At 35.8% G+C, this 14,573-nt stretch overlaps 1 protein-coding gene across 4 annotated transcripts in view; it reads left to right on the forward strand.

Moving 5' to 3' along the window:
* The window catches only part of IFRD1 (interferon-related developmental regulator 1), a 55,615-nt gene that overhangs the window by 30,425 nt on the left and 10,617 nt on the right, over positions 1-14,573 (forward strand). For all 4 annotated transcript variants that reach the window (XM_011999210.1, XM_011999212.1, XM_011999211.1 and 1 more), the window contains 7 exons: positions 3,671-3,775; positions 3,911-3,995; positions 4,828-4,952; positions 6,750-6,907; positions 9,693-9,743; positions 9,848-10,026; positions 10,117-10,225. In XM_011999210.1, coding sequence (XP_011854600.1) covers positions 3,671-3,775; positions 3,911-3,995; positions 4,828-4,952; positions 6,750-6,907; positions 9,693-9,743; positions 9,848-10,026; positions 10,117-10,225 — 812 coding nt within the window. The remainder of the gene's footprint in view (positions 1-3,670; positions 3,776-3,910; positions 3,996-4,827; positions 4,953-6,749; positions 6,908-9,692; positions 9,744-9,847; positions 10,027-10,116; positions 10,226-14,573) is intronic.

Below are 14,573 nucleotides of genomic sequence, written 5' to 3' on the forward strand. Positions count from 1 at the left end.
CCTCTTTATTTTGAATGCTCTCCATGTTGATGAATGTAACTCTGTGACAAGATGTAACACATCACAAAGCAGTTTCGTGGCCTCTTCTTTCTCTATGTGAATTGAGGATATTTTTTTTTTTTTTTTTTTTTAAGGGAAAGAGAGTCTGTCTGTGTCACCTAGACTGGAGTGCAGTGTGGTGTGATCATAGCTCACTGCAGTCTTTTAACTCCTGGTCTCAAGCAATTCTCCCACCTCAGCCTTCTGTAGCTAGGACTATGGGCATGTGACACCATTCCTGGCTATTTTTTACATTTTTTGTAGAGACAAGGTCTGTGTTGGCCAGGCTGGTCACAAGTCCCTCGTCCCCAGGGATCCTCCTGCCTCAGCCTCCCACGATGCTGGGACAGTGTCTGGTCTGAGGATATTTCTTACCACTGTGTTTCAGCTTTTCCTCATCTGAATCAAACATTTTAATTCTTTCTAGAAGATACTTATTTTATTCTTTTACCCTTTTGTTGATGAAATGGAAAAGTTTGAAAGCTAAAGTTTGAAAGTTGTAATGATATTAGTAATGGCCTAGATCAGGCACAAACCTTTATTCCCGTCTAAAGTTTCTGGGCAAGCCTCCTTCCCTCTTTGTGCTTACAGTACCTCTGGTGCCACTCTGGTGGCTGTGCGGGGATTGCCTTTTAAATTTTGCCTCAGGGCTCATTTGTGACCTTTCATCAACTTTATTGCTGCTACCTTTTCACTATTTTAGTAGAAAAGATCCATTTCACCACTGAATTTTATCATATGTAAACAAATAGAAAATAATTCTTTGATTAATTTATAACACAATACATGCTTTGAATATCTTTGGAAGTATGTGCTAGAACTTGTTAACTGTGGTTGCCTCTCAGAGGTGGAACTGGGGAAAGGGATGGGGGTGAGATTTACTTTTTGAAACTTTAACTTGGTCCCATGTGAATGTTTTATGTGTTTAATAAACAATTAATAAATAATAGTTGAGTAGAAGAGATGGAAAATTACACAAACTTTTGCTTACTTACAAGCCACTTACCTAATTGGTATTTTTAAATGACATCTAGAAGAAGTGGGATTCAAATGAGGTCTCCACTATATAACCAAATTGTCATTATTACTTTAATGACTTAAACTATTTTTTATGTTAGTGGAGAGTTTTAGGAAGGTAATAAAATTGACTTCTTTTATACAGGTATGTTATAGCACTTAATTTAAAGAGAATGTTTTCAAGAAAGAACAAAACCTTGTTAGTAAGCCCTCTAGAAATACTTTATATACCTAGAGTGCCATCTCTTTCACGGTACTTAAGCTCACAACGTGGGTGAGTTTGACCTAGATATCAGACATTCATACAGGGTTTTTTTTCTTGATATATATATGTGTGTATTTTTTTTCTTTCCCTCGAATCTTAGAAATCATTAATACTGATGAGTTAAGGGACCAGAGTAAGTTGCATAGGAGGAATACTCTCAGAAATAGGCTATGAAAAAGAAAATCTGTGAATTGACTTGTGAATAAATGTTAATAAAATTAATCAGATGACACTCATCTGTTGCCATGACTTCAGTCATAAACACGAGGAAGATAGATCCAGAAATAGAGTATGATGTCATAGGTCTTTGTTTATTCCTGTCCTAAGCACTCTAAGAAATTTTGAGATTTTGGCTTCATTACTTAATCTTTATGCTTTACTACTTTGGCACCAAGCAAGCAAATCTGAAGGCCACTTGCTTGCTGTGTTAATTTAAAAATCTGCTAAATTCTCTGTTTTGATTTTAAAAAAAGACAACTCCTTTAAAAAAAAAAATCCAGCCCAACAGTAACAGGCTTAAATTTGGAGCATTAAAAAAAAAACCAAAACCCTTAGGGTGGTGACGTTTGAACATAGGAACTTTGATTTTACTGAAAGGGAATTAGGTTCAGAGGTTAGTCAGGTGACTCACTGTCACTTTTAGGGCAGCATTTGGGACTTAACTCAGTGCTGATTGTAGTGCATGACTTTGCAGGCCTTTTATTTAATGCAAAATCCCTAAGCGACTGTGTATTTATTCCTGAAGTTAATGAAGTTGAAAGAAAGATTCTAGTTTTTAAAAAGATTTTATTTTTTTTAGTAACAGCATTGGTACTTTTTTTTTTTTTTGAGACAGAGTTTCACTCTTGTCGCCCAGGCAGGGAGTGCAATGGTGCTATCTTGGCTCACTGCAATCTGTGCCGCCTGGATTCAAGCAATTCTCCTGCCTCAGCCTCCCAAGTAGCTGGGATTACAGGCGCCTGCCACCAGGCCCAGCTAATTTTGTATTTTTAGTAGAGACTGGGTTTTGCCATGTTGGCCAGGCTGGTCTCAAACTCCTGACCTCAGGTGATCTGCCAGCCTAAGCCTCCCAAAGTGCTGGGATTATATGTGTGAGCCACCTCGCCCCGCCAGCATTGGTACTTTTAAACTCTTGCACGTTGTATAGAACCTTTCCCTTAAAGGTAGTTTATCTGATAGGCTTTTATACTATATCAAATACCAAAACTTCTATTTTAAACCTTTTTTTCTTCTCTCACTTTAAGTTGTCTTTAAAACTACCCGTCTTAACTCCTTAATTCCCCTTAACATAAGACATGTGTAACCTAAAAACCTATTCACCAGTTCGTGTTTGCTAAGCCCAGCCATTCTCATTGGAAAATGTATTTGTCTTACTCTTATGGTTATCTGTGATACAACACTATTTCTGGATCTGTTTTCATTGTCTTCATGATTTGAAATCATGGTCTGGAAATAATTTTTTCATCTTCATATCAGTTTTTTGTGAGACAAGGTCTTGGCCTGTTGCCCAGGCTGGAGTGCAGTGGCACCATCTTGGCTCATTGCAGCGTCTTCCCCCCCGGGCTCAAGCGATTCTTCTGCCTCAGCCTCCCGAGATGCTGGGACTATAGGCATGCACCACCACGCCGGGCTAATTTTTGTATTCTTAGTAGAGACGGGCTTTCACCATATTGGCCAGGCAGGTCTCAAATTCCCAACCTCAGGTGTTCCACCTTCCTAGGCCTCCGAAAGTGCTAGGATTGCAGGCGGGAGCCACTGCCCACCTTCCTATCAGTTTTGGTGTCATAAAAAATGAGTGCCTCAGCTGGGGGCGCAGTGACTCACACCTGTAATCTCAGCACTTTGGGAGGCCGAGGTGGGTGGATCACGTGGGTGGTTCACGAGGTCAGGAGTTCAAGACTAGCCTGACCAACATGGTGAAACCCTGTCTCTACTAAAAATACACAAAAAATTTGCCAGGCGTAGTGGTGTGCGCCTGTAATCCCAGCTACTTAGGAGGCTGGGGCAGGAGAATTGCCTGAACCTGGGCGGTGGAGGTTGCAGTGAACCAAGATTGCGCCACTGCACTCCAGCCTGGGCGACAGGGACAGAAAACAAAAAAGAATGCCTCTTATTAGAGGACTGATGCGTATAGTTGATATATCATTGGTGCTTTGAAATAATGTATTAGGTGAACTGACTTAGTTTAAGAATATTTAAGTATGTTCACTTGTGATAAAATTATCTCTTTTTATATGAGTCTGTGGTTTTATTACTGGATTTCTCTTAAGTAAACTTAAAAATTCCAAAGTTAAATATTTAGATATATGCCAATAAAATAACTTACTTCTTTCCTCTTTTACCTAATAGGTGGCCAGCATCGAAATGTTCAACCTTTTAGTGATGAAGATGCATCAATTGAAACAATGAGCCATTGCAGTGGTTATAGTGATCCTTCCAGTTTTGCTGAAGATGGTATGAGTTTTAAATTTAAATTTGCGACTTTAGATAAAATGTTTCAGGTGGAGGAATTCTTGTAGCTAAGGTGTACTATTGTTCCCTGTCTTTTTTTCTTTTACATTATAATGGCTGGTTTATATTATTTCTTAGGACCAGAAGTCCTTGATGAGGAAGGAACTCAAGAAGACCTAGAGTACAAGTTGAAAGGATTAATTGACCTAACCCTGGATAAGAGGTAGGCAACACTGGAAACTCCATTCTGTGTGATTCTACGCTTGATCTTAGTCAAAAGCTAAGAGAAGTGATTATTCTGTGTGATTCTAATCAGCTACCTTACATATATATAATTTGTACAGCTCTCAGATAATAGCAATCTATTTTTCCAGAAGGTTAATTTGTTTACTTTGGATCATGTTTCTTGTTCCATTGGACTTTAATGTGTGTGCTAACATGCCATTAGAATTTAGATTGAGTCAGATTAGTAATTGTTCTAGCATAACAGCACATACGTAACTGTATTTGATTATAATATAAATGAATTTATTGAATTAAAAGTTAATCTTCAACTAGAAATGATAATGAAACCTTGCTTTAAGCTGCTTGTCTGCTAATGTTGTTATGATATGAAAAAATGTCAAAGCTAGATTGTTTTTCTTCACTATAGCTTCAGAACTGACCTTAATAGAATTAAAAAGCCCTGAAGATACAATTCTAGACGTTTATAGTTTTTTAAAAAGTGTAAATTTACTTAAATATGTAATATAGGAAAACAATACATTGAAACTATACTCATACATTGAAACAATAAAATATTATGTAGGCATTTAAAGTTGTGGCTATCAAACTAAGAAAAATGCCATGATATAAAGTGGCCTTAAGTGTTTTGTGTAATAAGGTGAGTCATAGATGGAAAGTAAATTATATTATTGACAAATGGTTAGAGCTTGATGAGAATTAGATTTAAAAAATCTATACATAGATAAAGTTTAGAAGGAAATAAGATTTTAAAAAGTTACTTATTGTATACTCCAACTGGATCTTCTTTCTCTTACGTTGGGTGTAAATAGTGCAAAGACAAGGCAAGCAGCTCTTGAAGGTATTAAAAATGCACTGGCTTCAAAAATGCTGTATGAATTTATTCTGGAAAGAAGAATGACTTTAACTGATAGCATTGAACGCTGCCTGAAAAAAGGTAATGCCCTTATTTTTGAGTCACAGACATAGAACTAATAAGGAGTGTGTTATCTTCTTTTCGGTAACATTCAGTAATAGCACTGGAACACTGGTCCACTCTTAAAATTTTCTAATAGTCAAGGAGTACACCATCTTGTTATAGTTCAAAATGAGACTTGTTAGAACTTTTTGTTTTACGTAAAAAAAAAAAGCTTGAAACTAAGAAGGATTGGGGTAGATTGTCATCATCCTTTTTTGTATCAGTAGAGGTGATAGTCATTCTCTTGTTTTACCAGAAAAGCTTGAAAGTGTATGTCAGACATCTAGCTCATTTTCCCTTGCACTTATATAAAACATTGATTATACCTGTAAATTACATCATTTTCAGGATATCCCTTGGAATACTTGAATTCTAGAACTTTGTAATAGAAATTCTGGAATTCAAATTGTTACAGCGATAGAACTTTTAAGACCAAAGAGAGATCTTAAAGATAATGTTGTCAGACCTTAAAGTCCAGTGTTACCAGACTTATCAGATTTAGGAACCACCAAATTTAAAAAGACTTGTGACCAGGCATGGTGGTTCACATCTGCAATTCTGGCACTTTGGGAGACGGAGGTGGGAGGGTCGCTGGAAGCCAGGAGTTGGAGACCACCTGGGCAACAAAGCAATACTTGGTTTCTATTATAACAAACAAAACAAAACAAGATTTGGTGTCTGCCAACTTAGCCAAGTAAGAACATTATGAAAATAATTATCTTCCACTATCATTATTTTATTAGCAAAATATTCTAGCACCAAAAATGTAGAAATGCACTTTTAAAAAATTGAATGAACTAAGCTTTATATTCTTATTTTTCTCATTTTACCTGAGAGTAAAAAATTTTGTTGTAAGTGAAACCTTTGATCAAATTCACCTCTCCCATTGAATAGAATAAAGAAAGGCCTAGGAAAACTGAGATGGATCTAAGCTTATATATCTTGTTATTGGTGTAGTTGATAGCAGACCCAACTTTTTAAAGATAACACAATGGCTCTATTAAAGGTGTTTTACATTCAACCTGTATGCTATAATGGTTGTTGGACCAGATGACCTTTAAAAATTCCATTTTAGCTTGCATATTTTTTACATTTTTAATTTATCAGGAAATTAAGTTTAGTATTTGCCCCACACCTCACCTGTGGTATATACAGTTCTCAAGAGTTAATTTATATTTACCTTTATATAAATGTATTTTTTGCACCACTGCATTCCAGCTTGGGTGATAGTGAGACCCTGTCTCAAAAAAAAAAAAAAAAAGTTAATAAATGTATTTTTTATGGTCTTAAAGAATTATTTTTAATCCCATATTTATTTAAAAAAATGTTGGTGGAGAAACCCTGAAGGTTTACCTGATGGACTGTGTACATCTGAAATGCTTAGGAGATTAATTCAAGGACAATTTGAGCACTGTTTATATGAGTACATTAAGGAGTTTGAAGACAGAAATTGGCTTGAAACACATTTAGTTGAACTGTTAAAATACTCCCTTAAGATAGATATTAATCTCCATTTTACAGATGAGGAACTCTAGAGAATAAGAGTAATTAATCGATGATCATTTGGCTACTAAGTAGAATCTAGGATTTGACTGAGGTCTGTCTGTCTTTATAGTTTGAGCTCTTTAGCCTAAGTGTGTAACTTGCATCAAAGCCTGGAGCATGGGGTTTCAAAAATGGTAAATGCTATTTTGTCATTGATCAAATTTGGGAAATTACTGTCTTAGTGAGTCTACTGAAAAGACTATTGTGATTGCATCTTGGCTGCTTTTATAGGTAAGAGTGATGAGCAACGCGCAGCTGCAGCATTAGCATCTGTTCTTTGTATTCAGCTGGGCCCTGGCATTGAAAGTGAAGAGATTTTGAAAACTCTTGGACCAATCCTAAAGAAAATCATTTGTGATGGGTCGGCTAGTATCCAGGCTAGGCAAACTGTAAGTATAAGATATTTACTTTTATAGATCTGTCTATTCATGATACCCAGACATGGTGCGCCTGTAGTACCATACCAGCTACTCAGGAGGCTGAGGCAAGAGAGAGGATCTTGTAAGTCCAGGAGTTTGAGGCAGCAGTGAGCTATGATCATGCCACTGAACTGTAGCCTAGGAGACAAAGCCAGACACTGTATCTTAAAAAAAAAATAATTAATTCTATATTTATGGATTTGGGTAGACATAGGAAACTCTGAAATTCTGACTTGCGAAATAGTCTTCCAATTTTGGGGTTTGAGAAAGCTTTCATTCTCTAATTGTTGGATGTTTACCTCTTGTAACACTTGACTTTAGATTTTGGGTTTTGGGGTTTTTATGTTTTGTTTTTGGTGTGGCAGTAAGTGATACAAATGATCATATGGACATGTTTTACTTTGTCACAGAAACATCTGATGTGGTCATAGTGGATTTGGAAAAATAACATGTGATCCTAAACTTTTTTTAAACAAGCGAATCAGTTTAAGCTTGAAACATTGTAATACTTTTAATATTGATTATCCGAATCAGCTTCCTTATTAGTATTACTTAAGTGACATTAATATTTGTCTGAGTAGCTTGGTAAAAATGTATTTCTTCTTCTTATCATCACCACCCAATGCAAATTGGCTGGAACCCCAGGCCTCCATTGCAGCTTCACCCACCTCTAGGTTCTCTCCATATGGCAGCCAGGGTAGCTAGGTGACAGACTCAGACAAAGCATGTCACTTTTGCATCTAGTTCCTTGGCTTACCAGGCATATGGAAGCTGGGAATAGTCTAGTTTGCCCTGGAGGCAAAGAAATTGGAGTTTGGCAACTTCATAGTAATCTCCGTTTCCTCCAGTAGTTAGTAATACTGAAATATTTAATTAGCTTTTGCTACTTAACTTTTTCTTTTCTCCTTTTTGGGGAATATATGCAACTTTTAAATCATGTGAAACTATGGGTATAATTTCGTACTAGAATGACAGAAGACACTCTGCTGGGTAGATTTTTGGAGCAGTCACTTAATTTTGATTATATGTGAGTTTTTTGTTCATTTAAAGGCATTATCTTTTTCATACTTCCGAGTTGCTGTGAATTTTTAAAAAACCTTAGTCTCCCTGTTTAGCAGATGGAATCCATATTAAATTGAGGCAGTCCTAGGGTTTTTTTTTTTTTTTTTTGACAGAGTCTCACTCTCCTACCCAGGTTGGAGTGCAGTAGCACAATCATGGCTCACTGCAGCCTCTACCTGCTGGGCTCAGGTTATCCTCCTGCCTCAGCCTCCTGAGCAGCTGGGACTATAGGCGTGTGCCACCTTGTCTGGCTCACTTTTAATTTTTTGTAGAGATGGGTCTTGCTGTATTGCCCAGGCTGGCCTTGAGCTCCTGGGCTCGAGTGATCCTCCTGCCTTGGTCTCTCAAAAGTGTTGAGATTATAGGTGTGAGCCAGCGCACCCAGCCAGTTCTAGTTTTTAATTGGCTGTTTTTCTTAGAGTCATCAAAAGGAACCATGTAGCCTTGCTTCTGCTGCTTACTTAGCAGAAGGGATTATGGATTAAAAATTTCCTTTAATGCTTCGGCTACTTTTAAATTTTAACAGTGTTCAGTTTTTACCAGGATGATATAATGAAAATAAAATAGTGACACCAAGCAGATTAATATCACAGATATCCTCATAGTACCGGAACAGAACTGACTAAAACCTGGGCCTGATGCCAGTGGTGACTTTAAAGACTTAAAGCTTTAATAATACTTAGAACAACATGAGGGAATTTTAGTAACAAAATGTAGAATAATAAAATCTCAGATAACAAATTCTGTTTTTATACGGATTAATTTGTTAAAACAAATTTTCTGAGAATTGAAGGCTTCTGTTTATGTTGCAGGTAGATGGCTTGTGTAAGTGTTGTGTTCTAAGTGTTTTATTCGATAAGCTTTACCTTTCTAATCATATAGTGTACTCACTTCTGTTTAGCCCTTCCCCTCTGCAAACAAAAGGCAATTATATGATTCCCAGCCTCTTTTCAGCATGATCCAGAATAAGTGAAATTTGAATTAATGGAATTGATTAATTAGGTGGGAAGTTTGAAGACAGTTATTTACGTTTTATGAAATTTCTGCTCCTGTGTGCTTATTTTTTGGAAGCTGATTTCTTTTAGAAGTTTTCATAGTAGAGTCTTCATAAGAACAAAAGAATATAGATAGTTTTAACAGCTAAAAAACCGGTGGAATTGTAATGTGTTTTAAAGGCTTTTTAATAGAGAGGGCAGGCTTCTTTATCTCATATGTCTAAGCTTTCTATCTTTGAATTACAGTTGAAGTTTGAAATGATCCAGTAAGCACCTGTAAAGCATACAGAAAGGAAACGAGGGGATAGTTCACCCTTTCAGAATGCTTTACTGACATAGACTCATAAAAATAATTCAATAATTTAAATAATAGATTATGGAGCTGCAATTGTTTTAGAAATTATGTAATTCTTCTACATGCTTTTGATTTTATGGATCAATAAAAGAAGACCGAAGAAGAACAGAATCACTTTGTTAAAGACATGCTGTGAATTTGGTAGCAGAGCTTGAACTGAAATGCACTTCCTTTGATCTTAGTTCAGTATTCTTTCTCTCCTCACCTCTTTTATATACAGTGCTTGGGACCTAATATATCATGTTGCTGAGAACATTTTCACGTTGAATTATAAAAGCAGGAAGATGTAGAATTAATAAGAAATAAAATCATTAATGTCTATACATATATATATTTTTTTTAGTGTGCAACTTGCTTTGGTGTTTGCTGTTTTATTGCCACAGATGACATTACTGTAAGTAAAAAACCTTTGATTCTATTATCTGTGGTTATTTCTAATTTATCTGTGGTTATTTCTAATTTAAGGTGGTTATCTTACTTCATATTATTATGCATTAGGAACTATACTCAACTCTGGAATGTTTTGAAAATATCTTCACTAAGTCCTATCTCAAAGAGAAAGACACTACTGTTATTTGCAGCACCCCTAATACAGTGCTTCATATCAGCTCGCTGCTTGCATGGACACTACTGCTGACCATATGCCCAATCAATGAAGTGAAGAAAAAGCTTGAGATGTATGTATTTTTAGTTTCATGTTTTATAAAAGCAACATTTAGTGGACATAATTGGTTGTATTCACATAGTAATGACTAACTGTTTTTTAGGCATTTCCATAAACTTCCAAGCCTCCTCTCTTGTGATGATGTAAACATGAGAATAGCTGCTGGTGAATCTTTGGCACTTCTGTTTGAATTGGCCAGAGGAATAGAGAGTGTAAGTATCTAACTGGCAGAGGAGAAAGCTTGTGTCACAAGGCCCATTGTTCCATCATTACCTTGCAATTGAGAATTGGACAATAACTTTGGAACATGGCCAGCTTGAGAACTCAGTGATTTATTTCCCTGCTTCTTGGCAGTGGTGGTATAATACTTTAGAGAGTGGAAACCAGTAGGGGTTGTAGAGCAATGTTTGACTGTGGTTTGTTATACTTAATTTTTGCTGTCTATAGAACTGCAGTTTAGGGATGCTCATGGAGAGAGTTTTTTCTAGTGTAAACTGTATGAAACTGCTTGGATTTCTCAGATACCCGATATATCAAGCTAATGAAGGCACATGATACTTCATAATTAATATCAAACAAATGAATAAAATAGGTTTGGGATGGGATGGGTTCAGTAACTTCTCTAAGCCAAAGATGGAAATAAACACTGCTCATTAGATGGGACATGTGCTTTGCAGTTACCCATTCACTTGTTCACTCACGGATGTTAGTTACCATGGGTTGGCTCTCGATGGGATTTGAGTTTGTGATAGTTTGATCAGCCGACCCAGTTTGCTTTGTACTTGTTTTTGGTTTAGTGCTCACCATCTTACGTTCCAGGAAATCCTTTAATTTGGGCAAACTGGGTCATTTGGTAGCCCTAGTTTGTCATCTCTATTTTAAGGATTGCTAAGATAAAGGAATGCCTCAAATCTTACCATTGGAAGGGAGAATTTATTCTTAAGATATGTGATTCAGATACTGTGGTGATATTTAGAAATGAGGAGCAGGTTTGACTGCCTTCACACTGAATCTGTGAAGGATCCAATAAGAAAACTAAACATATGGGAAATGGGTAACTAAATAGTAGATATTATTGCCAACCTTGAATTACTTACTAGCTGCTTTTTAATTTAAGAAGAAAGAGTATATTTTCAGAATGAAACTTTTTTGCATTTAAAGAAGTTATTTAACAGTGAAGAGTCCCAAACAGGATTAATACAGTTCTGCCGTGTATAGTCATTCACATTCCATTCTAGGCCTGTATTGAAGAACGTTTACAGTCTTAAAATTTTTGTGTGTGAAGTGACTCTCTCCTCCCCTACAGTCCTTTTGTTTGAGGGATTACAGTAGGTAGGAATGGAAAGTAAGTTAATGTTGTCAGCTAATAATTCTCCTTATGTGAGAAATTGGACTCAAATTTAGCAATTAATTTAATTTTACTGAGCTAGTTAATACCTTCTTAACCTCAAGGCATGGAAACCAGATGTCCCAATTTTTACACTTACATTCCTCTACTGGCCAGAAATGGCAGTTTCTTTTCGTTTTTTTCCTTGGAAATGCATTTTTAAAATGAAGTCATAATGCAGTTTTAATTATACGTGTTGAATTTAAGTTTGTATAAACATTATATGTATAGACACATACATATATATACACACACACATATTTTTTCTCTAACTTAATAAATTACACAAGATAACCAGGAGAACTCATCCAGACATACTTCATTTGACTTGAATTTTTGTCCAAGGGCAAAAATGAACTGGGTTACAAAATAGAACCTAGTGTTTTTATTTGCCTTTTTTTTTTTTTTTTGAATTAGTTCTTTATTGTATTGCCCATGCTGGAGTGTTGTGGAGTTGCAAAGGTTTCATTTTTTTTTAAATAAGCTTTTTATATGTGGGTGCTGGTTGGGGGATAGTTATAGGGTGTTCAAAAATGAAATCTAGGGTGTTAGTGAAAAACATGGACAGATTTAAAATAGGGTTCATACAGCAAATGAGTTTTGAATTATTCAAGTCCTTTTGCTGACTTACTTTCTGATGTTATTAACTTTGAAATCTAGTGATGTGACAAATTCTGCCTGAGAGACTTAGAAAAAAACTTTCGAAGAGCTAACTTTTAGGTTGGATTTTAATGAATGAGTTAGTTAAATAAAAATAATAAACTGTTCAAAGTTGAAATTAGTAATTATTACTCCTTTGTGAGAGTTCTAGGTTAATGGATGTTTGCCATATAACCAATTAGATAATAGTAGACTCTGGAGCTGTTCTGCCTACCTTCAGATCTCTTTCTCTCTTACTAGTTGGATAATATTGGGCAACTTCTCTATGCCTCAGTGTCCTTATCATTAAATGGAGAAATTATTAGTCACAACCTCATAGAGTTGTTGAGAACACATGATAGGTACAGTGTAAGTGGTAGCTGTTACTTGGAATGTTGGTTGAATTGAGTATTGCATTTGGCAGTAGTCTGCTAGTGGCCTTTTAGGAACTCTAGAGTAACAATATAAGAGAGACATTATTTGGTGGGCAGAATTAAGATCTTGGGAGCCATTGCTGGTGCAATCCCAACTTGGGAAAATTTAACAAAATCTAGTTAGACCTTTTCCAAGTCTCACCCATTCCATTCCCCAGCTGAGCGGACAGGGGAAGTGCTATATCATAGAGAGAAAAAAGATAATAAAAGACCAAATATACTCCTGGGAAGTAAAATCTGAAATCACCTAGATTTTATACTTTGGAAGCAGCAACTTAGCATTCTTCTTGTTTTTTTCCCTTGTTTGTATAATAACTGACCCTGTGTAAAAATATCTCCATACCTTGACAAAGATATTCTGCCTTGATGAGTAGGAATTGAAATAAATAAGTCTTTTTAAAGACAGGGTCTCTCTGTGTTGTCCAGGCCAGAGTGCAGTGGTAGGATCATACCTCACTGCAGCCTCAGACTTCTGGCCTCAAGCAATCCTCCCTCCTCCTTCCAAAGTGTTGGGATTATAGATATAGAGCCACGGTCTGGCCTCAAGTTTTATTTTAATATTAGGCTTTTGTATGATTTTTATTTCTTAATACTTAGCTATCCAAGACCCAGCTTATTTTGTTTATAATGAGTGTTCCAGTGACTTCTGTATAGAAATAATAGTTTGGGGAATGGTTAGTTTTTGTGACCTTAAGCATCTCACCCTGTCTGCCTAAACTTTTCCAGAAATTTTCTTTGGTTTCATTTCATCCTAATTCCATTCAGCTTTTGAAACCATTTAATTGGTAACTTATTTTGCTTTGAAATAATTATCTTCAGCTGACCAGTTTTTGTTTGTATTTATATTGTGTTAGATTCAAACAGGCTATTTATAACAGTAAGATCTATAACGTAATGGATGTTTATCTCCTGTGTTTTATATATTTCTAATAGTTCCTTATGATAAACCTATGAGATGTGGGTGGTAATAACTGTTACATAAGAGGAGCCTGAGACAGATTGCTAATGTAGTTCTGTCAGGTTGTGTAGATCTACGCGGCGGATGCTTGTGATTCAAACCTAGATGTTCGGACTGCAAAACCTGTGTCTTACGTATAATATTAAAGTGCCTCATATACTTGTGATTGCTACACAAATTTTTTAAAAAATGTGAGTTCTATGTGCCTCCAAATCTAGAATATTGATGTAATAGTTAATGCTTCAGAATTTATTGGGGAATTTATTTTTATGTCTTTTTAATGCTTACAACCATTGTTGGAGAGGGTGGATATTATCTTTTTTTCAGATGATAAGATAGATTTATAATTTATAAAACTTGGTGTGGAGAGTAGTAGATTTGAGATTCTAATCTAGGATTTTTGACCCTGTTGTGTAGTAATGACTGCTATTTTCTTTTTAGTATTGATAAGAGTATATTAAGATAATTTATTTATTTCTCTGGGAGCTCATTTTTTATTTGCCCCAGGGTGGTACAGCTCTATTATATAATTATCCTAAACTCCAATTAATAGGCTTTTGAAAGCTGTTTATGGCCTGTTCTTAGTTACATGTTACATTTTATTTCCTTCCTTCCTTTTTTTTCTTTTTAATGCCCAAGTACTCTCTAGAGCCTTTTTTCTAAAATACTTAGCATTTAATTTTTCAAGTTTTAATAGGATATTGAACTTGGTGATTCACAAACTAAACTTGATTGGGTTTTACCCATTGCTAAGATTATATTACGGTGGAGTTTTTCAGCCGCAGCATGCACTATTGATATTTTGGGCTGGATTATATTTTGTTGTTGTAGGGGTGGGGGCTGTCTTGTGCATTGAAAGATATTTTGCAGCATCCTTGGCCTCTCCCCACTAGGTGCCGATAGCACCCCCTTCTCCTAGTTGTGACAACCAAAAATGTCTCAAACGTAGTCAAATGTCCAGTGGGAAGTAAGAACATCCCCAGTTGATAATCACTGGCAGTGATTCTCACTTCTTAGAATAAATTAAAATAATGTATAGAATTTTCTTAAATTTTGATTTATTCTATACAAATTAAAAAACCCTTTACATATACAGCTATACACACATATATATATTTAGAATACTGTAAAAGAACAAGTAG

This window comes from Mandrillus leucophaeus, unplaced genomic scaffold (genome assembly GCF_000951045.1).
Source record: "Mandrillus leucophaeus isolate KB7577 unplaced genomic scaffold, Mleu.le_1.0 Scaffold588, whole genome shotgun sequence".
NCBI classification, from domain to species: Eukaryota; Metazoa; Chordata; class Mammalia; order Primates; family Cercopithecidae; genus Mandrillus; species Mandrillus leucophaeus.